The sequence below is a fragment of the Balaenoptera musculus genome, chromosome 14, assembly GCF_009873245.2.
Source record: "Balaenoptera musculus isolate JJ_BM4_2016_0621 chromosome 14, mBalMus1.pri.v3, whole genome shotgun sequence".
Taxonomy (NCBI): domain Eukaryota; kingdom Metazoa; phylum Chordata; class Mammalia; order Artiodactyla; family Balaenopteridae; genus Balaenoptera; species Balaenoptera musculus.
This window is the reverse complement of record NC_045798.1, coordinates 30,598,170-30,620,943: the sequence shown is the minus strand read 5'-3', so window position 1 is coordinate 30,620,943 and position 22,774 is coordinate 30,598,170. Positions and strand designations below refer to the sequence as shown.

Below are 22,774 nucleotides of genomic sequence, written 5' to 3'. Positions count from 1 at the left end.
GAGCACAGGCTCCAGGCGCGTGGGCTTCAGTAGTTGTGAAACGCAGGCTCAGTAGTTGTGGCTCACAGGCTCTAGAGCACAGGCTCAGTAGTTGTGGCACATGGGCTTAGATGCTCCGCGGCATGTGGGATCTTCCCGGACAAGGGCTCGAACCCGTGTCCCCTGCACTGGCAGGCAGATTCTTAACCACTGCGCCACCAGAGAAGCCCTCCTTTTTTAAAAAAAATTTTATATTTTATGTTTTTAAACATCTTTATTGGAGTATATGAGGTTTCCTTTTGAAGTGATGAAATTGTTCTGGAACTAGATCCTGGTGAGAGTCACAACATAGTGACTGCATTAAATGTCACCAATGGTAAATTGTATGTTATGTGCATTTTTACCATGATTAAAAAAAAAAACACCCAGCATCATATTTCTTACAAAATTAGGTTACAGCACAATAAAATATTGATAATTCCAACAGATAAAAGATGCAAATTTGTATATTTAGAGTGGTTATAACCATTTCAGGATACAACTTTATACAGAGAAAAAAGATCAGAAATAACTGACGTGAGTATGTGTGTGTGTTTTGGATGATGAAAATAATGTGATTTCCCTCTTGTTAGAGTTTCTAGAAATTTTCAATAAATATCCAGATATTACTTATATAATTAAAACATATTTTAAAGGAAGAGAAAAAGGAGAGTACCAGCTCTAGTATAATTTTCATCAAGAATAACTGAGAGGAAAAAAAAAATGCTGCGGCGCGCTACCGAGCACAGGTACTTCTCGCAGCCCGGCCGCTGTTCTCTGAGGGGACCTGAGCGGTCCCCTGCGCGCCACCAAGGGCGATGGCGTCAGCCAGAGGCAGCTGTCGCATCGCCCGCGCCATCGGGGCCGTGCTCCCCCTGAACTGGCTTGGAGACGCGTCGTTGGGGCAGCCCCCTAACAGTTCCGTGGGCAACGGATCTGAGAGCACTCGCCCGACCTGGGGTCCCCGCAGACCTGGACAGCCTGGCGTGGGTGGCGGAGGCCGGCGCGGCTCTGGCGCTGCGCGCGCTGATCGCTGGCGCCTAGCTGGCCCTGTGCACTTTCGGGCTGGTGGGCAACGTTCTGGTGCTGGTCCTGGTGCGGTCTCAGCAACGGCGCCGCCGCTCGCTGCTCAACTGCTTCCTCCTCAACCGTGCAGCCACCGACCTGCAGTTCGTGCTGACACTGCCCTTCTGGGCCGTTGACATGGTGCGTGACTTCAGCTGGCCCTTCGGGAGTGCCATGTGCAAGGTGGTGCTCGCGGTGCTCAACATAGCCAGCAGCTTCTTCCTCAGCGCCATCAGCGTGGCGCGCTACTGCGCCGTGGCGAGCGCGCTGCGCCCCAGCCGGCCCGGCACCCCATGGGCTTGTCTGCGTGTGCTGCTTGTTCTGGGCCACTGCAGTCCTGGCCACCGCGGCCACCGCCCTGTTCGCCAAAGTGGCCAGCGTCGGGGGCGAACGCTTGTGCCTGCTGCGCTTCCCTGACGGCGGTCCCGACTGGCTGGCCTTCTACCATCTGCAAAAGATCGCCGTGGCCTTTGTGCTGCGGCTGGCCACGCTGGGCACCTGATCGCTGCTGCTCCTGCGTTTCCTGCGTCGGTGGCGGGCACGCTTGGCCGCCTGTGGTCCAGCTCCGACGACGCTCCCGGGTTACCCGCGCGCTGGCCTGCGTGCCGCTGGCCTTCGTGCTCTGCTGGCTGCCCAACCAAGCGCTTACGCTCTGGGGGGTGCCGGTCAAGCAGAACATCGTGCCCTGGGACCGCACCTACTTCCTGGCTCAGGCCTACCTCTTCCCCCTGTCCATCTGCCTGGCGCACTCCAACAACTGCCTCAATCCGATGCTCTACTGCCTGCTGCGCCGCGACTTCCGCCAGGGCCTGCGAGAGCTCTGCGGCCGGGCCAAGCGCCCCGTGGACCTCCGACCGTTCTCCGACTGCCCTGCCCCAGCTACCGCGCTCTCTGATTAGGCCTGAACCCGCAGAACCACACCTCTCAGTAAGGACCACCCGCCGCTCCGTCGGTACCAAGAGTGATGCGGCAGATTATGCCACCTGGGTTTGGAGTGATGATGTCAAGGAGCAGTGGCTGACTTTCGGGCCCGTGTTCTGGGTTCCAATGGAGAAGCAGGCCCTTTGGCCGGGGAGATTACTTAAGACTGGGAGTTCACCACTAACCTTCTGTGTGACCCAGGGTGAGTCCCTTCCTCCCTGGCCTCAGTTCCCTCATCCATACAAGGAGAGGTAAGGATTAGATGAACCCTGGGGACTCTGCCACGTCTAGTGCTTTGAGCCTCCTGGCACAACCTCTGCAAACAGGGTGAGCTCCATTCATGGCCCTCTAAGGCACTTAATCTGACTCCTGCTTTATGTTCCCTTTTGTCGTTATAAGGGAGCTGTGAGAGAGGGGTGTGGGCTGTTTTTGGAAACCTAGAGTGCAGGGACTTCAGGGATATCAGGTAGCCCTTGATGGCTCAAGATTTCTGAGCTTTCATCTGCAAGGCCTGCCTGCTACTTGTCCTCCCTGGATCCTGGGGGCTCGGCTGACCCCACCATCACTCATCCAGCAGTATGCTATGACTCTGAGCATGCTAGCTGTTGCATGAAAAGTGGCTACAAGGAGCAGCCAGAAGGCCTGGAGCTATGCAGCTTGTGGGGGGGGGGGGGAGCAGTGGGGGAGAGCAGCAGTGACCTGAGTGGCTCACATAGGACAGAACTGGGACCTGTGGGAGAGAAGTCATGGGAAGCAGGTTTCCATCCCTCGTTAGGGCAGACCTTTCCCATTTTTGAGCACCTGAGCTTCATGATGTAGTGAGCTCCCTGTCCTTGGAGTTATTACAACAGAGACTGATGGAGACAGAACTGATGCATCAGATGGGGGTGTGTAGTTGCTAGATCATTTTGGCAATCCCTTTGAGCCTGGAGGCCTGTAACTGATATGAGACAGGTGGAAATGTTTGCATGATATAGGCCTTAACAGCTTCTTCTCCCCCTGCTCTCCAAATGCACCGCTGAAGGTAAATCAAAAGGCAACTGAGGGGCTTCCTTGGTGGCGCAGTGGTTGAGAATCTGCCTGCCAATGCAGGGAACACGGGTTCGAGCCCTGGTCTGGGAGGATCCCACATGCCGCGGAGCAACTAGGCCCGTGAGCCACAACTACTGAGCCTGCGCGTCTGGAGCCTGTGCTCCGCAACAAGAGAGGCCGCGATAGTGAGAGGCCCGCGCACCGCGATGAAGAGTGGCCCCCGCTTGCCGCAACTGGAGAAAGCCCTCGCACAGAAACGAAGACCCAACACAGCCAAAAATAATTAATTAATTAAAAATGAATATCTGCTTAAAAAAAAAAAGGCAACTGATTTAAACCCCTTCTCTGGTGGACAGCACTTGATCCTAATATTGATGCAGAGCCACCATAAAGCATTCTCAGCACACATCAGTTGAGGAGATTAGGTCATCAGAGCTCAGAATTTGTATTTGCATCCTTGCAAATACTTGCTCAGAAATTTCATGCCTGATACTTCTGACAGAGGAAGACTTGATGCTTGAAGGTAGAGGAAAAAACCTATTCCCCACTGCCTGGTGTCCAAGTCAGGAGCCCATGAAGGACCTTGGGTCAACTGAAATGTCTGCAGATTTGTCATCCCAGAGCAGCTGGAAGGGGGATGAGGCCCACAGCTAGCCCTTGGTGGAATGAGAGTCCCTGTGCCTCATGGTGTGGGGGATACCGTTGTTCCTCTAAAGTACCACAGTACAGAAGAATCTGTATTCCTTGGAGCACTTGTCCACTTAAAAAGAAAATAATGTTTTGCAAAGTAAAGAACTGTAGTGATTCACTGATAGCTCCAAGCCTTGATTATTTTTCTCAGTGTTATTTTAAAAATGGGTCTCTCGCAGCTCATTTCTCCCTTATGTGCAGAGAAATGTGCTTTGTGGAAGCAACGGGAGGGATAAGGAGCCGCTACTGCAGTTCTCACCTGTCTTCCTGCAGCCCATTCCCTGTTGTCCACGGGACCAGCCATAAGAACTAAAAGGGTGGGACATGGGGTGCTCTCCCAAGAGAACATGAGACCTGTGTGGGAGCTGCAAGTGCTCTAAATAAGAAATAATAGCTTATTAAATAGAACCTGAGGGCAATGGTCATTTCTAAAATCATTCTGTTTAAAGAATATTGTAGAAAGTTACACTAATGACTCCATAAATGCCATATAGTGGGCCCTAGGGTATGGGAGGCAAAGACATTCAACTTGGAGCCAGCCTGATCAGAAGCCCTTGCTCCGCCATGCTTTGTACCTTAAGCAAGTCACTCTGCCTGTCTGAGCCTTGGTTTCTTATCTATAAAATGAGTAGGTTGATAATTCCCTGTAATAATTTCCAGATAAATGATTAATTTTTTACCCCCCCCAAAAAAAAAAAAGAATAACTGAGAGGGGTGGGTTTGAGCCTGAGCTTTGGGACAGATCTGGGTCTCAGACAGGAGAGACTCGAGAGGGCAAGGGCGTGAGGAAATGAGGTGTCCCGAGCCTAAGTGGTGACTGTCCACCTCCCGCCCGAGAGCACCACTCCACGGTTTCTCCAGAGACCTCCTCCACGGTATCCAGCCTTCCCTCTTGTACTTCTCTTTGGGTTTTTCCTTCATTGAGCTGTCAGCATGTCTCAAGATTTCATTCGTTCATCCATTCATTTTCTCAGCCAGCATTTATTGAGCATCTACTGTGTGCCGCCGTACTTCATCCATGGAGCCAAGGTGCAAGCACACAGCCGTGTTATTCCGGCCAGCTGGGGCTGGCTTAACACACCAGAATTTTATATTGTTTCTTGCTTTCATTTTTCAAACACAGCTGTTTTCTATTCCTGGTCTGGGCTGCAGCCCTCTCTCTCAATTCCCTTGGATGGTGAGGAAGTAATGCTTTTTTTGTTTCACTTCTCTGGATGGTGTACTTGAGTCAGGCTGGACACTGCTGCTGGACAGGTTCTGGACAGCCTGGTGGTGTCGTCTGTGGAGTCTACCCAAGCGGTGCCTTCTCCTCCTGGGGTCCACACCCCATACGGAGCCTGGCTGTTTTACTCTGAATGACTCATCTCTGCTTCTGCACCAGCCCTTTCTCTCCAGTTCTGACACTTCCTGGTCACTGGCTTCAATCTCATAGGCCACGTCTTTTCTGCTTTGGACCTGGATCTTTTATCTCCAATTTTTATTTTTCAATCATTATTGCCCTCTCCTCACAACACTGATGTGGCCCAAACCAACATGTATATTCATGAATTCTCACACTCTGGTCACAGACTTAGAGGCTGGGGAAAGAGTCGATTTCTTCAAAGGGTCAAGGCCAGAGGTGAGTTCAGACTGTGGCCTCCTGATGCCAGGGCCTCCTTGCCGACCTTCTGCATCTCTAGCTCCTGGCCTCGTGTCTGGTGCACAGTGGGTGCCTGGTTAATATTTGGGGAAACAGAGTCAGGACCAGTATGTATGCCACTGGGTGGCAGATTCAGGGCAAAGAAAAAATCAGTTAAGTATTGTATTAGCTAGGATTCTTTAAAGAAATCGAATCAATAGGATGTATAAATATAGCAAGATGTACTTTAAGGAATCTGTAGGGTCAGCCAGCAGGCTGGAGACTGGGAGTGGAGTAACAGTTCAAGTCTGAAGGCTGTCTGCGGCAGAATTTCTTCTTCCTCCAGGAGATCAGTCTTTCTCTATTAAGTTCTTCAACTGACTGGATGAGTTCTACCCACACTATGGAGGGTTATCTGCTTTACTCAAAGCCTACTAATTTAAATGTTCATCTTATCTAAAAATACCTTCACAGAAACATCAAGAATAATTTTTAAAAATTTATTTTTTATTAAGGCAACATTGGTTTATAACATTATATGTTTCATGTGTACAACATTATATTTCTACTTCTGTATACAACTATAGCACGCTCATTACTAGAATGTTTGACCAAACATCTGGGTACCATGGCCTCACCAAGTTGATACACAAAATTAACCATTCCGAATATTATTGCTGAGTTTATTGTCTTCTCTTTAGGTAAGAGCTCCATGGCAGTAAGAATAATCTGGTGAATGGAAAATGTTGTGTTTCATAGACATGGTATCATTTTTACTCTTTGGGAGTGACTCCCCAGCCCTGCAGAGAATTCCAAGATGTTCCAGGTGCTGACCTGGTGCCCTCTGAGCTTCTAGTGAACAGGGGGAAGTGGGACCTCTACCAATGGCAGTGAGGGTGTGAACACACCAGCCGGCACTGACTCTCTCGTCTTTGCAGTTAACTCTTGATTCTCTAAGTTCAGCCCTGATATTTTACTTCCCACTCTGCTCATCATTCTTACCCGCATATCCCTGCCAACGCCTCAAACTAAAACCAAGTACAGTTCAATGCATGGTGTGGTAGTTAAAGGGCTCACTGAATAACCCATCTGGGCTGGAATCCCGGCCGTGGCCATGTGGGCAGACCCTCAGAGAGACCATTTGCCTCGGTCACAAGGACAATAGCACCTTTTTCTAGGCAGGAGGAAGTGACACAATTGTTATGAGATGTTAGGCATGGTGGTACCCAGCTGGCAGTGAAAACTCAGTAAGTGTTTACTCTCATGGTTAAGAGTCATTCTTCCCTCCAGACTTTCAGGTTCAAAAGGGGAGAATGTCACCAGTGACCCTGACTTAACCTTCCAGGTCCTTTTCCTCCCCTCCTTATTCTCTATAGTAAATGTAGTATTTTTAGCGAAGAGCAGAGAACTTTCAGACTCTTTATCCTTCTCCCCCACCAGAACCTAAAAATACGCTTGATGAGAGTATAAATTTGCTCATGGAAAGTAAAAGAGAAATACTGCACCAGAGAAAAGACGTATGAAGGCACCCATGTGACAGAATGGCTGTGAAGATATATAAAGATATATAAACATATGTAAAGACACACACACACATAAAGAAAGAATGTGTGACTGAAAAGGTCAAACCAGTGCAGCCCAGCAAGCTTGAACGGGCACTGCTCTTCCTGTCCCACTCACAGAAGCATGGGGGTCTAGGTTTTACGACTTTGCTAGTTTGATAAGTGGAAAATTGTTTCTTAATGCTTTAATCTGTATTTTTACTCACTTGTGAAATTGAATACTTTCTTCATATATTCATTTCCAACTTGTGAATTGCCTGATTGGGCCTGCTTATTTTTTTTTAAAGACTTTTTTTTTTAAGAGCAGTTTTTGGTTCATAGCAAAGTTGAGAGGAAGGTAGAGATTTCCCATATACCCCCTACACTGACACATGCATAATTTCTCCCATTATAGAAATCCCTCACCAGAGGGTACAAGTGTTACAATTGATAACCTACATTGACACATGATAAGCATTCAAAATCCATAGTTTACATTAGGGTTCACTCTTTGTGTTGTATATTTTTCAGGTTTGGACAAATGTATGACATGTATCCATCATTATAGTTTCATACAGAGTATTTTCACTGCCCTAAAAATCCTCTGTGCTCTGCCTGTTCACCCCTTCCCCCTGACTCCCAGTGATCCTTTTACTGTCTCCATAGCTTTGCTTTTTCCAGAATGTCATAATCATACAGTATGTAGCCTTTTCAGATTGGCTTCTTTCACTTAGTAATATGCACTGAAGTTTCATCCATGTCTTTCATGGTTTAATTGCTCATTTCTGTTTAGTGTTGAATAATATTCCATTGTCTGGATAGACCACAGTTTATTTATCCATTTGCCTACTGAAGGACATCTGTTTGCGTCCACATTTTGGCAATTATGAATAAAGTTGCTATAAACAGCTGTGTACAGATTTTTGGTGTAGATATAAGTTTTCAACTCCTTTGGATAAATACCAAGGAGCGTGATTTTGGGTTGGATGCTAAGAGTATGCTTAGCTTTATAAGAAACTGTCAAACTGTCTTCCAAAGTGGCTGCACCATTTTGCATTCAGCAATGCAGTGAGCGTTTTTGTTGTTCCACATCCTTGTCAGCATTTGGTGTTGTCATTGTCCCAGATTTTGCTATTCTAATAGGTAGGTAGTAGTAGTACCACATAATCGAGCAATCACACTCCTTAGTACGGGTTATCACAAACTGGTGTGGCTTAACTGTTTAACATGCAGACCCAATTTTTGGGTCATGTTATACTCACAGAAACTTATTTACTACAAACGCCTCTCTAAATCTACATCATACACACATGTCATGTAATACCTAAGTGACATATACCACTGCACACCATTAAATATACCCGAGTAAAGACACCAGTTTGCTTAATCATTCCCAAATGTTAAGAGATTTCAGTTGTTTTGCCCCTTTAATGCCACAATTAATGCAGCTGTACTCCTCCATCTCAGCAGAGATGACTTTTTATTTCTCAAATGTATCTCTTTCTTTGTGTGCATGTTTGTTTGTGCACGCACAGGCAGGCTTTCTATTTGCTCACTTTTCTGTGTGTGTTTCCATGTTATTGTCCAAAAGAGGATTTGCTGGATCAAAAAACATGATCAGTTTTATGGCTGTTATTGGCTAGATTTTAAAGAAAGAATAGGGTGGTTTTTCCAGTCCCTTGGTGGATTTTCACTAAACACTTGTTGGTGAATTACTTGTTTCTTTTAGAAGAAATCCCCACACAGAACCTTCTAAGATGAGGTCCAGGGTGAGTATTCCAGGTCAACCATCCCGTTATGTGGACGCCCCGGTCCTGGGGTCCCGTCATGAAGACGACTGTGGTCTCCCAGACCCATCAAACAGGAGTCTCGTTTGAATCGCATGAGAGGACAAAGACCCTGCTGGGACAAGTCCTAGGTAAAAAGATCATTTCTAATCACCTTTTTCTTCTTTTTTAAAAGAAAATTCTAGTCATTTTCACACCCTGGTGATAGAGATGATCCTTGCTTCATCTATGGGCACCTCTCATACAGATAATTCCATTTGTGTATCAGTTTAGACCCTGACCTGTTGTAAAAGGGGTTTAATGGCTAATTATGTTTGTCAGCAGGAAAGTCCATTAACAATTCCTGGGAAATAAAAATAGAACCTGGGTGATAAAGTCTAACCTTGTTTCCTCTGCGCTCAGTCTAGTCGGCTGGCTCCCAGGGCACCGCGTGCAGGGGCCTTGTGTCCCGCTCTTCAGACCACGGTTCCTGGTGCAAAACGGCAGCGCCGACAGCTCAGCTCACGGCGCTACACATAAGGTCCGCCCCGGCGCACACAGTTCAAGATGGCGGGCGAGCCGTGTGCAGAGACGCTGCGCCTGGCGCCGAGATCAGGGGGCGTGAGCAGCAGCTGCGCCTGCGCTGCTGGCGAGAACCCCGCCCCCTCCCCACTAAAGCAGCCCCAATCGGGCCTGTTGGGAGAGCGTGTGCTCTGGAGCATAAGGTCCCACCCCCCCATTCTTTGATCAAAGAATAAAACTTTCCTTTGCTTCTGAACTGAACTCAGCCTCATTCTATTGGAACGACGCTGGGCAGGACGCTTACTGGGGATGGGAGGGCAGGTGAGTTGCTGAGTCAATGCTAGGAGAGCTGTGAGCAGAGCATTGACAAGCTCAGAAGGAGACCTCACTGGTGAGGTGGAATCTGAGCAGGTTTCTGGAGGCTGATGGATTCCACCAGAGGGGCAGAGAAGAGGCTGGTTTGGGCCACGTTTTTGCAAGATGTGCTGAACACTTCGATTGCATCTTGTGGGTGCCGTTGAGGACTTCAAGGCAGCAGAAAAGCAGAAATCCGAGTTAGTACAATGACCTTTTGCTTTACAAAAGTCTCATAAGAAAACCTTGCATGTTCCATTTTTTTGAAATTTGATAAATCCTCAGTTATGTACCATTGGATTTTTATCCCTGCTTAAGTTATATCAGAACCTCTTCATATTTGCAGAGAATTCCAGAGGAGTCAGGCCAGGCCCGTCATACAGTAATCCTAGAGTATAATGACAGCATTCCTAGGAAACATTATACGTCTAACAAGCTGAGACCCACCCAGGACCTGACACTCCCCAAGCACATCTTGGAGCAGCCACCGTCCCTCCTTCCCAGGAGAGCATAGTGCACAACCTTGGGGTGATCACGGGGACCAGGGTTTTCATGAGGCCAGTTTTTAAGTCCCCAAGGGTGACCTGGCTGATGAGGGGGTGGTGCGGTTGACAGACCAGGGTTGGCACTTTGTGAAGCGCTCGGCCTGGTCAGAATGAGACGCAAGTGAGGAGATTTTAAGGGGGTAGGTGTGGGCAGAATAAACAGAGGGGTGATTCTCAGGGGAGAAGGCCTGGATCAGCGACTGGGGAGAACCCAGAAACCACACAAGCATGGCAGACACCTAGGCTAGTGGAGAAGCGAGAGGAATGGGAAGAATCATGAGAAGAGCAGGGGAACCGACGAGAAATTCTGCCAGCCCACTTGTATGGGGATGGTTCTGCCTCAGTGACCCTATTGCAGTTTTAATGGAAAAGCCTCCCACCCTGGTTTGGCCGACTTTGGGGAAGTGAGAACTGGTTTGGCCGACTTTGGGGAAGTGAGAAGAAAGGCCAAAGGGAAGCACTTTGACGTGGAGATTTAAGTTGTTCTTTCTGCCGGGCACTCGAGGTGGCCTTGCCAGAGCTGCTTCACCACAACAGCTCTGCAGCTGTGTGGCAGCTGTTCTCTGCTCAGCGAATCTGAGGACAGTGAGGCCCTGTGACCAGGGTTGGGTGACTCTGGGCAGGCCTCTCTTCATTCTGTCCTTGCTTTCGATACTAAGCCAAGGACAGGTACCGATACAATGATCTTCACGCCGAACAGGACCTGTGTTTCATCCATGGCTACTTTTTGAACAGTTTAGTCCAGGTTTGTGCAAGTGAAAAATCCTCCACAGCCTGCCCAAGCCAGTGGAAGCCTCCACTGCCCTGGGGAATTCATGGCCAACTGTCAGGGGTTGTTTTTTGGGGGGGAGGGCTATTTTGACTCCAGTCTCTCTCTCTCTCTCTCTCTCTGGAGGTCTTGATTCGGAAGTCCCTATTGTATGCGCTCCTTGGGTGCTGGGTAGCTTCAACATGGCCTCAGTAGGAACAAAGCCAGATAATCAAGGTGGGTGGTCCACTGGGGGCCACAAATGTCATTGATCAAAATTGGCAACTCAGGACAGAGGCCTGAGAGTTTAGGTTAGGGGATGAAGTTTAAAGAAAAAAGTTCTTTCTCATCTGAAATGACGTGAATAACTGAGGTACCTGTGTCGGAAAGGCGGACATTTCTATGGCAGCAACACACGAGGTGGCCTGAGTGGGTGAGGTACGTGAGCCACTGTGGAGAGGGAAGGGCGGTTCCTCAAGCCCGCCTCGACTGTCTCAAGCCAGAGCCTCTTGGTTTCCCGGTCACGGAAGGGTGCGGAAGGGCGGCCGAGCTCCCCGTTCGTAGCGTCGTTCTGCCCCGGCAAGGGGTAGCGTTTCTGTGCTGAGCATGGCAGCTTCCTCTCTAGAAAGCGCTTCCCTTTTCGGACACGGACACCCTTGTTTTGGAGGGAGGAATAGACCGTAGCTTCTAGAACCAATTTCGATTACATACAGAAAAATGAGCTCAGGGCTGAGAGTGACAAGCTACGTGGGGGTAAACTGAAGCCCCCTCCCCATGATATTAGGAACTGCGGGAGAGGGTGGGCTGCACCCTCAGACCCTCCTGCCCGTCCGCCCAGCCTCTGTCAAGTGCCATTTATGACTTGGAAGTGCTCCCCGAAGATGGCCTGGGCTGGCATCACCCACTTTCCGGAGGGGGATGCAGTCTCCAGCCGTGGGCCCGGTCCCCCCCCACCCCACCAAGCCCCGGGCCGGACCGGTCCTCTCTCCACCCCGGGGGCCTTGCAGCCGGCAGGCCGTGGGTCGGGTGCGAGCGAGGGGGAGGGGGGCTCTGCAGAGCCGGGTCCAACCGCCGGCCGGCGGGTGGGAAGAGGCCCTGTGCCAGGACGCCGCAGGCCCGGGGGCGGGGGGGCTGACGCCGTCGGGGGCGTTCCCAGAAGCCTGGCCGCCGAGGTTACCCCGCAGCCCCGGGAGGAGCCGGCGGCGGCCACGTGACCCTCCGCGGCGTGGCCGGCGGCCCAGAAATAGCAGCGGCTGAGGATCCGCCCGCGGGCTGAGCGAGGGGAAGGCGGGGACCGGAGGACGCCAGCTGGCGGGGCGCGGCGCAGCGCGGCTCCGGAGGATGCTGAGCCCCTGTCCGGCCCGGCCCCGAGCTCATGATGGCCATCCGAGAGCTCAAAGTCTGTCTCCTCGGGGTGAGTCCTGCGCCGCCATTCGCCGGGGACCCGGGTCCGCGCGCGCCCCTGGTCGGCGCGCCTCCCTCGTCCCCGCGCCCCCCTTGTCTCCAACTTCCCCTGCCCACCCCCCCGTCCGTGCTCCCCCCGTGTCCCCTGCACCCCCCTCTCCCGCGCCCCTGGGCCCACTCCCCGCCAGGCCCTGCTGGGTCCGGGCCCGAACCTGGTCGGGAGCTTTCTCGACTCGTCCCTCCGCCGCCGGCCCGCGTCCCCGGAGCCGCTCTGGCCGGGCCGGGCGCCCGGGACCCCTCCGCGGGGACAGGAGCCGCGGCCCCCAACTCTGAGGGCTTTCTCCTTCGCCTTTAATAATTTTCTTCCGGCGGAAACTTTAAGTAACTCAGCCAAGGCGCCGACTCCTTTTGCTTCCCGGGGCCAACTAGTTTATTTACTTGTTTAAAAAGAAAGCCCAGCTCAGGGTGAGAAAATGCGCGAGGGGATGACCCGGCGGGAAAGTGAAGAGAGATCGGATGGTAGAAAACCGCGCTTAGAAAACTTTTCGTGCCGCGGATAAAGGCAGGATGAGAGAGTCCTCCCCTGTCCCCACTTCCCCTCCCGAAGTGGGTCCTTCTGAGCCCGAAGAAACTTGGAAGAAACCAGAAACAAAGACAGACACAAACACCCAAGTGGTGCGGACCTGTCAGATGGCACCGGGCAGCCCCCTGGGGACCGCCCAGGGAATTCAGGTGGTGTTAAGGGTCGCCTCTTCTTGGGTGCCCATATCAAATTCCAGAATTACTTCTTTGGGAAGAGCTGGTTTGAAGCCCTGTTTTCAGCAGCTTTTGGTAGGGATGCCTAGTGTTCTGCCGATCTGGTCTCCCAAGAAAACCATTTCTGAAAAAAGCAGCAAAGGTTGAACTAACTGGTCTGTCAAGATGGATGTGCAGAAGTAGATAAAGAAGAAATGATTCTAGGTTAGGACTGGGTTGTCCCAGACCAAGGGGCTGTCTGGACTCCCTCTAGGCTCTTCTGGAACCTGGGGCAGAACGATGCTCTTGGCTATCTCCCCTCACTGTCCTTTGTTGGAACCCCCAGTTACACTAGGTCTTCGGGTTGGCCTCGAATTCCAGGGGATCAGGCAAAGGCCCCCCCTTCCCTGTGACCCACCCCCTGCTTGCTCTGCCATGGCCTGGATTTGGATGGGATGCTGTTCTGGCCTTCCTCTGTTGACCTTTATCGGTGTTGCAGGGGTAGGTTGCACCGTCTGCCAGGCTCTCTAACATAAGCCAGACATAAATTCCAGGAATCGCATGTTTTCCTTGTGAGGAATCATTTCAGCCTCAAGGAAGCCCTTCAAAGACTCAGAAGGAAGGTCGGATCCCGAGGAATCAAGAGGCAGCTTTGACGTGTGTTGTGTGTGTCAGGATTGGCTTTGGGAATAAATGAAGTCGGAAGTGACTTGCCTGTCCCACCGCATGAATTATTTGCAATTTTGCTACTTAGGGGTGAGTCTGTTTCCTTCTACAAGGAACTGATCAGGTAGAAAGAGCCCTGTGCCCAGAGGCAGCAAGCCTGGGTTCTCATTCTCTGCCATTCATTGGCTGTGCTGTTTTGGACAAGTACCTTAGTTGCATGGTCTGTGAAATGGACATAATAGCATCTTCCCTTTTAAGGCAGAAGACTATAGCAGATGATCGCCTAAGATACATGGTACCATTTCCTGCTACTCTGTGATTCCAAGCCTGGGAGATGAGAAAGCTGGAGGAACTCCCTATACTTCTTTTTGTTTTATCTCTAAGAATGGAACGCACTCGTTCAGTGATTTCCTGGAGACAGTGACTCTCCTTGTTTGCTGGTCCTCTGCAGTGGTTCAGTTGGTAGGAGGTTGGGCTTGGAAGGGAAGAATGGTCCCAAAGCAGAGCAAGAAGATGTTTCTGAGCAGATGGAGACCTTGAAGCTTCAATCCTATCACACTGTATCCGTGGCCTTCTGTTTTTGAGAATGGCTCTAGGTTTTAGTCTTGCTTAGGTCAGAAGACATATTATATGAAATCTTTGAAAGGGCCAGTGATCTTATTATCACACTGAGTAATGTGTCTTAAGTTCCCCCCGTTTGGCTGGTCCCGTCCTGGGCAAGATGTGTGTGACAGGGTATGTTCTCAGCTGCTCCTCCGAACAGGGCGATGCTCTGGGTGAGACAGCACTGGGGTGAGGCTACAGCCATTCTAACTGCTGGGTCTGCTCTCTTGATTTGGGAGAGAAGCCTGTGGATCCGCGGCTGGAAGAGGGAATCAGTGCCAAACCCAGCGTCCTCTCAAAATTTTAAGAGGCGTCCCAGCTCCTTTGTTCTGTGTGTGGGAGGCCTGTCTCTTCTGGATGAAGTCTTGCATGCAGCCAGCCCTCAGCTTCCTGTTTTTAGCCATTGCCACACCTCCCTGAAATCTCAGTCTGACCCAGGCCCTAGCAGCCGTGCCCACTGTGGGCGTCACTTTCTGTTGGGCCCCGTTGAAAAGGTGATGGGAATGAGGACCACGTAGCTGCAGCCTTGCTCGCTCCCTGGAGAGGCTGAGGGGCTGGTCCTTTTGTGCCTGGTGATTGTCCCTGTTCCTCAGTGATTACTTGGGGATGTGCTTCCCATTTAAGGCACACGGTTGTGCTTGGCACGGGCGGAGCAGGCTTTCCTCCCTCTCAGCTGAAGCCTCCTGCTCCTCAAGGGGGTGGAGGTTCCCCACCGGAGGGTCATATGCAGAAGGTGGCAGTGGAGTGGGCCAGGTGGCATGTACCTGTGCCTTTCAGAACCCTGATGTTAGGCGTGTCTGATCTTATTTCTTTTGGTGAGTGCTCCCAGATGGAACCACAGCCATCTGTGGAACATTCCCTGAATGCTTTGTGCTAGCGCAGGGTTTATTTAGCCTACCTGGTAGAGATTCTTGACTCTTGCTGTTTTCGTGGGTGGACTTTGTCGTGTTTCTCCCAAGCCTTCGTGAGTGCCCTTTCCTGGGATAAGCCGGGCTGTCGTGGAAGTGAGCCGGGCAGGAGGGTGTTGACGGGGGTCTGCGTTGGACTCTTAGGACCCATGAGTCTCATTCTTGCCAATAAAGTGCCAATCATCCTGCTTTGTGAGTCTCAGCTAGTATTATGAAACATGTAGCTTAAAAACAACTCCATTAAAAACAGCAAAGTATGTTAAAAAAAAAAAAAAACTAACAAAAACAATATTGAGGCAGCAGCTGTTCCAACCCCAAAGGTGGAAAGCTTCCCAGTATGCATTTTTAAAAGACATCACCACGTGGCAGAAAGTGAGAGGAGGGAGAGGAGGGGAAGGAGGTGGAGGGGGGCGGGGAGAGGAGGAGGGGGAGGGGGAGGGAGAGAAGGAGGAAAGGATATTTCTTTTCTTTTATTATTTCCTCTGGGTGTGTACATTTAAAAACTGCTTCCGAATGGAATCCCTGAGAGATTTATATTTGGACTTCGGTTGTCTTGACGACAGTTCAGAGGTCTCTGCCACTTCCTCCACAGCCGAGTGCCATGGGTAAGAGTCCACCGTCAGGGCCTTGGTGAGGCCTCTCCTCAGGCCTCTATTCGAATCTGCTTAGCGCTTCACCACAGAGCAGTCCAGTCCTTGGGATTTGCTGTGACACGTGGGCAGTGGGGACTTCTAGCCTGTCCGGACCTTCACGACAAAGGGCTGTGGGACCCCCGAGGACCCACGAGGCTGCTCACAGCCAGCAGACCAGCCCGAGCTGTGGACACCGGCACGGCCTGCTCTGAGTGAGGCTGAGCGCTCCTTACCGAAAGTATTCCGTAAGGTTATGTGGATCGTGGGGTCCTTGTGGAAGGAACAATGCATAGGATGGGGAGGCGCAGCCCAGGCAGCCATCAGCATTGCTGTCCAAGCCTGAGATTCTGTTAACATACTCATTTTTGGGGGGCTTCCCTGGTGGCGCAGTGGTTAAGAATCCGCCTGCCAATGCAGGGGACACGGGTTCAAGCCCTGGGCCGGGAAGATCCCACATGCTGCGGAGCAACTAAGCCCGTGTGCCACAACTACTGAGCCTGCGCTCTAGAGCCTGTGAGCCACAACTACTGAGCCCACATGCCACAGCTACTGAAGCCTGCGCACCTAGAGCCTGTGCTCCGCAACAAGAGAAGCCACCGCAATGAGAAGCCCACGCACCGCAACGAAGAGTAGCCCCCGCTCGCTGCAACTAGAGAAAGCCCGCGGGCAGCAACGAAGACCCAATGCAGCCAAAAATAAATAAATAAAATTAAAAAAACCACACATACCCTTTTTCTTTTTCTTTCCCAGAAACTAGCATTTCTTTTTGCGGGGGAAGGGGGGAGGGGAGTGGGGGGATGCAGAGAGGCTAGGAACTTGCAGTAATTTGTTTCTTGCCTGATTCCTCTATTAGGTTGAACCCCTGTGGAAAGTGTGGTTTAGCGTTGGTGACTCTGGGATGAGAATAAATATCCACGATAGAGTGGGACGTGTCCCAGCAGGGCCCAGCGGGTAGTGACACAGAGCACCCGAGCCGGGCTGCTGGGGTCCACCAGGCCCTCGTTCCTCTTCTGCTCAGGGTCGGTGTGGCCGCATCTCACCCTGAGCCCAGCGTGTGCATCAGAGTCGTCTGTGGAGCGTTTTCAAACTTCTCTGGTCCCTCCCCAGCCCTTGTCTGTAGCTCTCAGGAGTGCTGCCCCACCTCTACCTCCACCCAGTGTCCCTGTTTCAGTGAGTGTGTTGTATCCCCCAGATCTGCTCCAAGGCTCTGGCCGTTGGAAAACAGAAAACTTTACATTTTAAGGTGCCAGGACGTGAAAAGATTTTGAGGTCACGCATTAGAACAGGTCTTCAAATTCAGTTGTGTCCAACAGGTTAGACTAATTTCGGTGCTTCCGTGTCTGTACATATTACACCTTCATTTGTCTTAGTTTTTATAATTTGTCATATGTGTTGGAAATTGGAATAGACTTTCCTTCACTCAGTCGTTCACTGATTATCAAGCACTTCTTTCATGCCGGGAGCTTGGGCGGCTGCAGGTGGACAGGACAGCCACGATCCCTGTCTTCAAGGCGCTCTGCCTTTCCCACGACATGGACACAATGACACGTGAACTAAATGACATCACCAGTATCCCTTCGACAGCACTCACCACGGAGCCACGCCCAATAGAAGTAACAGAGTAGGATGACGATAAATATTGACTGTCGTCCATCTTATCAGGTGTGAGGACAGGTGAGGGACAAAAAGGTTTTGCTCAAGGTCTGTCTTGAGTACCTGCGGTGGATAAGGTGCTGTGTCAGCTCTACTGGAGGTGGAAAGTCGGGAGGCTGGGTTCTGGTCCTGCTTGTGGTGGAGAGGCTCCTGGTTGGGCAGGTAAGACAGGAGCCAGCATCCGTGGCCATGGTGACAAGAAGGATGCTGGAGGTGTCACGTGGTGCCATGGGAGACATGCAGGTTATGTTAAGTGCAGTGGGGGGCTGGGAACTGAGCCATCTGGAAGGTCTCCTGGCGTGGGAAGGATTTGCACAGGACTTCAAAGGACACGTAGGGCTTGGACAGGGAAGGAAATGTGGGCATGGACCCCAGGACTGGGAGAGCAGGCTCTGGATCTCGTGCTATTTTCTGGAAGGCTGAGGTGGTTGGAGGGTAGGGGAAGGTGAGGAGCACCGCCTCCCACTCCCAGGCTGATGGCTCTCCTGTTGACCCCACAGCCTCCAGCAGGGGGTCTTTTAACTCCCCTTTCCCGTTTTATTTTGAAGAACATCAAACTTACAAAACAGTTGAAAGAGCAGTAGAACGAATGTCTATAGCCTTCTCACCTGGAGTCAGAAGGGATGACTTTTTGTCACTCTTGCTTTCCTCTCTATAGTACACAGATAATATTGGATTTTCCCCCTGAACCATCTGAAAGTGAGTTGCAGACATTATGACACTTCACCCCTACAGGCTTCAGCGTGTATCTTTTAGGGACAAGGACATTCTCCCTCCGCACAACTGTAACATCATCTCACCTCTGACACTGAACACAGCAATAGTGTCAGTCGTATAGTTCACATCCAGGATGCAGTCAGGGATCACGTGTTACATTTGCTTCTCACATCTGCTTCTTAACATCTCTCATCTAAAACTGTTCCTCTCTTTTTTTTTTTTCACCACGACATTTGTGTTTTTGAAGAATCCGGGCCAGTTGTCTTGTAGAAAGTCCTAGTATCTCGATTTGTCTGTTTCCTCATTGCTTCTTCTGGGTTAAGTGGTGGGAAGACAACCTAGGTGATGTTGAATGGTTGTATTTTTTTTCTGTGCTCATATGGAAATAACTCTTTCTCATTTACCTCTATGGCACTCATTCAAAAAATACTCCTGGCTTCTGTGAGCAACGGGCAGTGGTGTGTCTGAACAAAACTAAGGGCCTTGATCATGTGGGTCAGACGCTTTAGCAGGGACTGAAGGTGCAGAATCGAAATCCACTCGGGGTGAGTGAGATGCTGAGCTCACCCACCTCCTACCCATCTGCCCCCCCACCTCCCACCCCCGGGGCTCCCGCGATCCTTCCCGGACTCTGGGTCCCGACTTTCCACAGAGCACTGACCACCTCCTGACAGACCACATGATTTATTTTCCCCACCTAATTGCTAAAGCTGCTGAGAGTTGCAGGTGTCCTGAGGAGTTTGTCAGCAGACATAAAGAAAAGCGGGATTTAACATTGGCGTCCCGGAGCGAGCTTCTCCCTGTGGAACCTTCTGTTTCGAGGTGTCTTTTTCTGATCTATTTCCTTGCTCCTGATGCCCCAGCCCTGCTCTGAATTCTCTGGAGGTGATGACTGTGCCTTCCACTCGCTCAGGATTTAGCCTGGGCTACTTTCAATTTCCCTAGGGGTGCCCAGATGACCCGGGTTATCAGAAAACTGGGCCCTGGAGAGAAGCGGAACCTAGGGGAGGTCACTTCCCTCCTATTTTCTCTTCTTTGAGCAAGACGCCGGGAAGTTGGATGCCTTTGTATCAACAGTATGCGTTTTTCTAGAAGAAACAGATACCTGAATTCTTCAGAATTACTTCCTTTCTGCCCTCGTGGAATCACTGTTCTAACTAGGACCTGCAAATGAAATGCATCGTCCTAAAAAGTGCCTCTACCCCAGCCTGCCCTGGAAGGGGAGGAGAGAAAAGGGATGGAGGGAAGGAGAGGTTATGCGGGGGTGGGGTGGGGAGGAGAAGACAAGGGAAGGGGAAAGAAGTCTGTGTGTGAGAGAGAGAGAGGGAGAATGACAGGCACACACACACACACACACACACACACACACACACACACACACACGGGGTATCACATAAAGCTTGACAGGCACACACACACACACACACACACACACACACACACAGGGTATCACATAAAGCTTGACAGGCACACACACACACACACACACACACACACACACACACACACACGGGGTATCACATAAAGCTTGCCCTCTGCTGGCAGGGGAAAAGAGCAAAGCCTCCCTCCCTCCCTCCCTCCCTTTATCAAACGATTGGCCAGGGCATTTACATTTGTAGCAAGCTTAATTAAGAAAGTCGTTTTATTTATTTATTTATTTATTTATTTATGGCTGTGTTGGGTCTTCGTTTCTGTGCGAGGGCTTTCTCTAGTTGCAGCAAGCGGGGGCCACTCTTCATCGCGGTGTGCGGGCCTCTCTCTATCGCGGCCTCTCTTGTTGCGGAGCACAGGCTCCAGACGCGCAGGCTCAGTAGTTGTGGCTCACGGGCCTAGTTGCTCCGTGGCATGTGGGATCTTCCCAGACCAGGGCTCGAACCCGTGTTCCCTGCATTGGCAGGCAGATTCTCAACCACTGCACCACCAGGGAAGCCCAAGAAAGTCGTTTTTTAAAAAAGAAAAACATCTCATAGCATCAATACCACATACTTCATAGACATCTTTCATTTTGGGAGCTAAGATATTTTCTAAACTTTTCATGACAAACTTCTGAAAAGCTATTTTTTTCATTATCCGTGCTCATCTTAATTAGATTTTGAACCCAATGATGAGGTGGGGGAAAGGATTAAGGAGTGAAATGATGAACGTCAATTTGGGTTTGAGATGGCAAAGGCCAGGGATACAGGATGGCGCCTTTAACCTTGTTTCTTTAGAACGACACGTAACTGTACCAACTTGCTGATGTCCTGTTTCCTCGGGTGAGATGGAAATCCTGCAGCTGTGAAGACAGCATCCTGCCTGCCCTCCTTCACCTCGCAGCTCACCTCCTCATGGTTCTTCTTCCTCTGTCTTTTGTTTTATGTTCAGCCGGCTCCTTTATTTTATGGTCAACATCCAGCCCACCGTCCTGCTCCTGAGTTTTCCTGCTGTCTCTGTTCTTTCAGCCCCACATTCTTCCATTGTTTTGTTTCCTTTTTCTCTCCCCTTCTAGTCAATGAATCATCAGTCTGTCCTTTAAAGAGACACCCGGGGCTTGGCTCTTAGAGGAAAATGTTTCTGACTCTGCTTTCCATCCCTCCCTTCCCCACTGAGTGGGGAGTGTGTTGAGCCCCAGTGCTTGACCTTTCCTCCTGCTGCCAGCGGAGACCAGAAACCCGGGCAGACTTACCCTGTGGGGAGTAACGAAGGCATTTCATGAATCTTCTTGTTTTAGTTTAAAATAAAACAGCAAAAAGGCATCTGGGTAAAGTAAATGAGGATTTCACTAATGGGTCGTGTGCTGTGGGGATGAAGAGAGACCCTTACCAGGTGTGTGCGTGGCTGCCGTGTGGGCAGGTGTAATGACTTCCCGCAGGAGTGTGGGGTCTGTCCTTGGGCTTCCAGCCCAGCAGGGCCCTTGGACTGATAGGGCAGGAAGGGGGAGGTGAAGTAACAGCACCAGGAGACCCCTGGGATGTCACATGATGCTCAATTGCCAGGTAAGGGGGTGGAGTTTGGGCATGGCTGGTTGTGGGGGGGGCCTGTAGGTGTCTGAGGATGAGGCTGGGCGCAGAGGAGGGACCGGGAGTGGCCCTGTTTACACCATCCAGAGACAGGAAAAGGTTCCGAAAGGGCTTGATTGCATGTCCAAGTGGTTATGTGGGTGTGCCGGGGCCTGATTTGTGCTCATAAATAACTTACTCTTTCTCGTTTGCTTCTGTGCATTGGTTTATTTAGTGAGCCTGCATTACTAGTGTAATTAACTTAAAACCTATAAAAATTTACTGCAGGACCCAAGGAGATGTTTGCTGGGTAGAGGTCGTTTGGTTGTTGCTGGAAATAACGGGTACACCGATAATAAAATTGGAAGGTAATTTGGACCCAACATTGTAAAATCAACTATACTTCAGTTAAAAAAAAAAAGAAAAAGAAAGTAAATTTGGGTTGTTATTCAGGCTCCTGCTCCATCGCCGTGGCAGGGGCGGGGGGGTGGGCAGGGGCATTCCGGACGTGGTGAGTGGCCCCCGACAGTGGTCCGTCCTTCGTCCTTTGGCTTCCCCACCGGTCCCTGATCTAGGGTTTCTCCAGATGGGTCTGGGAGAGGCGTGGGCCTGCCGATCTGTCCTGTGGGATCTGCAGGTTGTCTGTGCCTGTTTATTTCTGTGCTGCTCTTTGAAAGGTAAATACAATTACATCTGGATCTTCCAGGTGATCCTCCTGTAACAGAACTGTAGAAACTTTAATGTCCATTAAAACTGGCCAAGGAGAGGAGAACCCAGGCAGAGTCAGAACAGATATCGCGTTGGGGCCGCGTGATGACCGAGCGGTTCCGGAGCAGGTGCCTCAGGTATTGATGGACCTGCTCCGGGGTTGGGCACAGCAGGCAGCAGAGTGGACCCACTGTCCCTGACCTCACGGAGCCTACATCCTAGGAGTGATCTTGAATGAGGGCTCTGGGTCCCTGGTGTGACAGATGGTGATAGGCGCCCTGCAGGGAAAGCCAGGATGGGCCAGGTGGGCTGGCTGGGAGGGTGCAGCTCCAAGTAGGGGCTTGAGAAAGTCCTCGCCAAGACAGCCTTTAAGTAAACACGGAGACCATATTCTTGAGCCGGCTGGGCCCTCCTGGCAGAGGGGACCCCACGCTGGGGTGGGAGCAGCAGGCTGGCCAGTGTGGCTGGAACAGTGACCAGTGGGGTTGGGGGCCTGTTAATTGGGGTCTCGCGGGCCGGTGTGGGAACTGTGGCGTCTCCTGGGAATCCAGTGGGGGCTATGGAAGGTTTTTGCGCAGTGACAGTGATCTGGCTCGTCCATCATGGTGGTCACCCGAGCGGCCACATGGAGGGTGGACCACTGGAGGATGCATGCAGGGGAGCCCGTGGCAGGCTGTGACCTTGGTCGTGAGCAGGGTCCCGATCGGGCTGTTTGGAAGGAAGAACTGACAAACTTTGCTGACAGATGGTGTGTGGAATGCAAGGGAAGTAACCCGTCCCGGGCACAGGGTGACAGAGCACACTGACCTTGGGACTGACCACAGCCCTGCACTGTTTTTCTTCAGGGAACAACACCATCTGTCGTATTAGGTTAATGTTCATTTGAGTGGCACCGGTTTGATAGTTCAGTTTGTATTTAATTAATGCATTTATCTTTATTTTATAGCTCT

At 50.9% G+C, this 22,774-nt stretch overlaps 1 protein-coding gene across 1 annotated transcript in view; it reads left to right on the top strand.

Moving 5' to 3' along the window:
* Positions 1-12,036: 12,036 nt before the first annotated feature.
* RAB31 (RAB31, member RAS oncogene family) overlaps positions 12,037-22,774 on the top strand; it is a 109,198-nt gene continuing 98,460 nt past the window's right edge. The window contains exon 1 of the mRNA XM_036823480.1: positions 12,037-12,234. Coding sequence (XP_036679375.1) covers positions 12,196-12,234 — 39 coding nt within the window. The 5' untranslated portion in view covers positions 12,037-12,195. The remainder of the gene's footprint in view (positions 12,235-22,774) is intronic.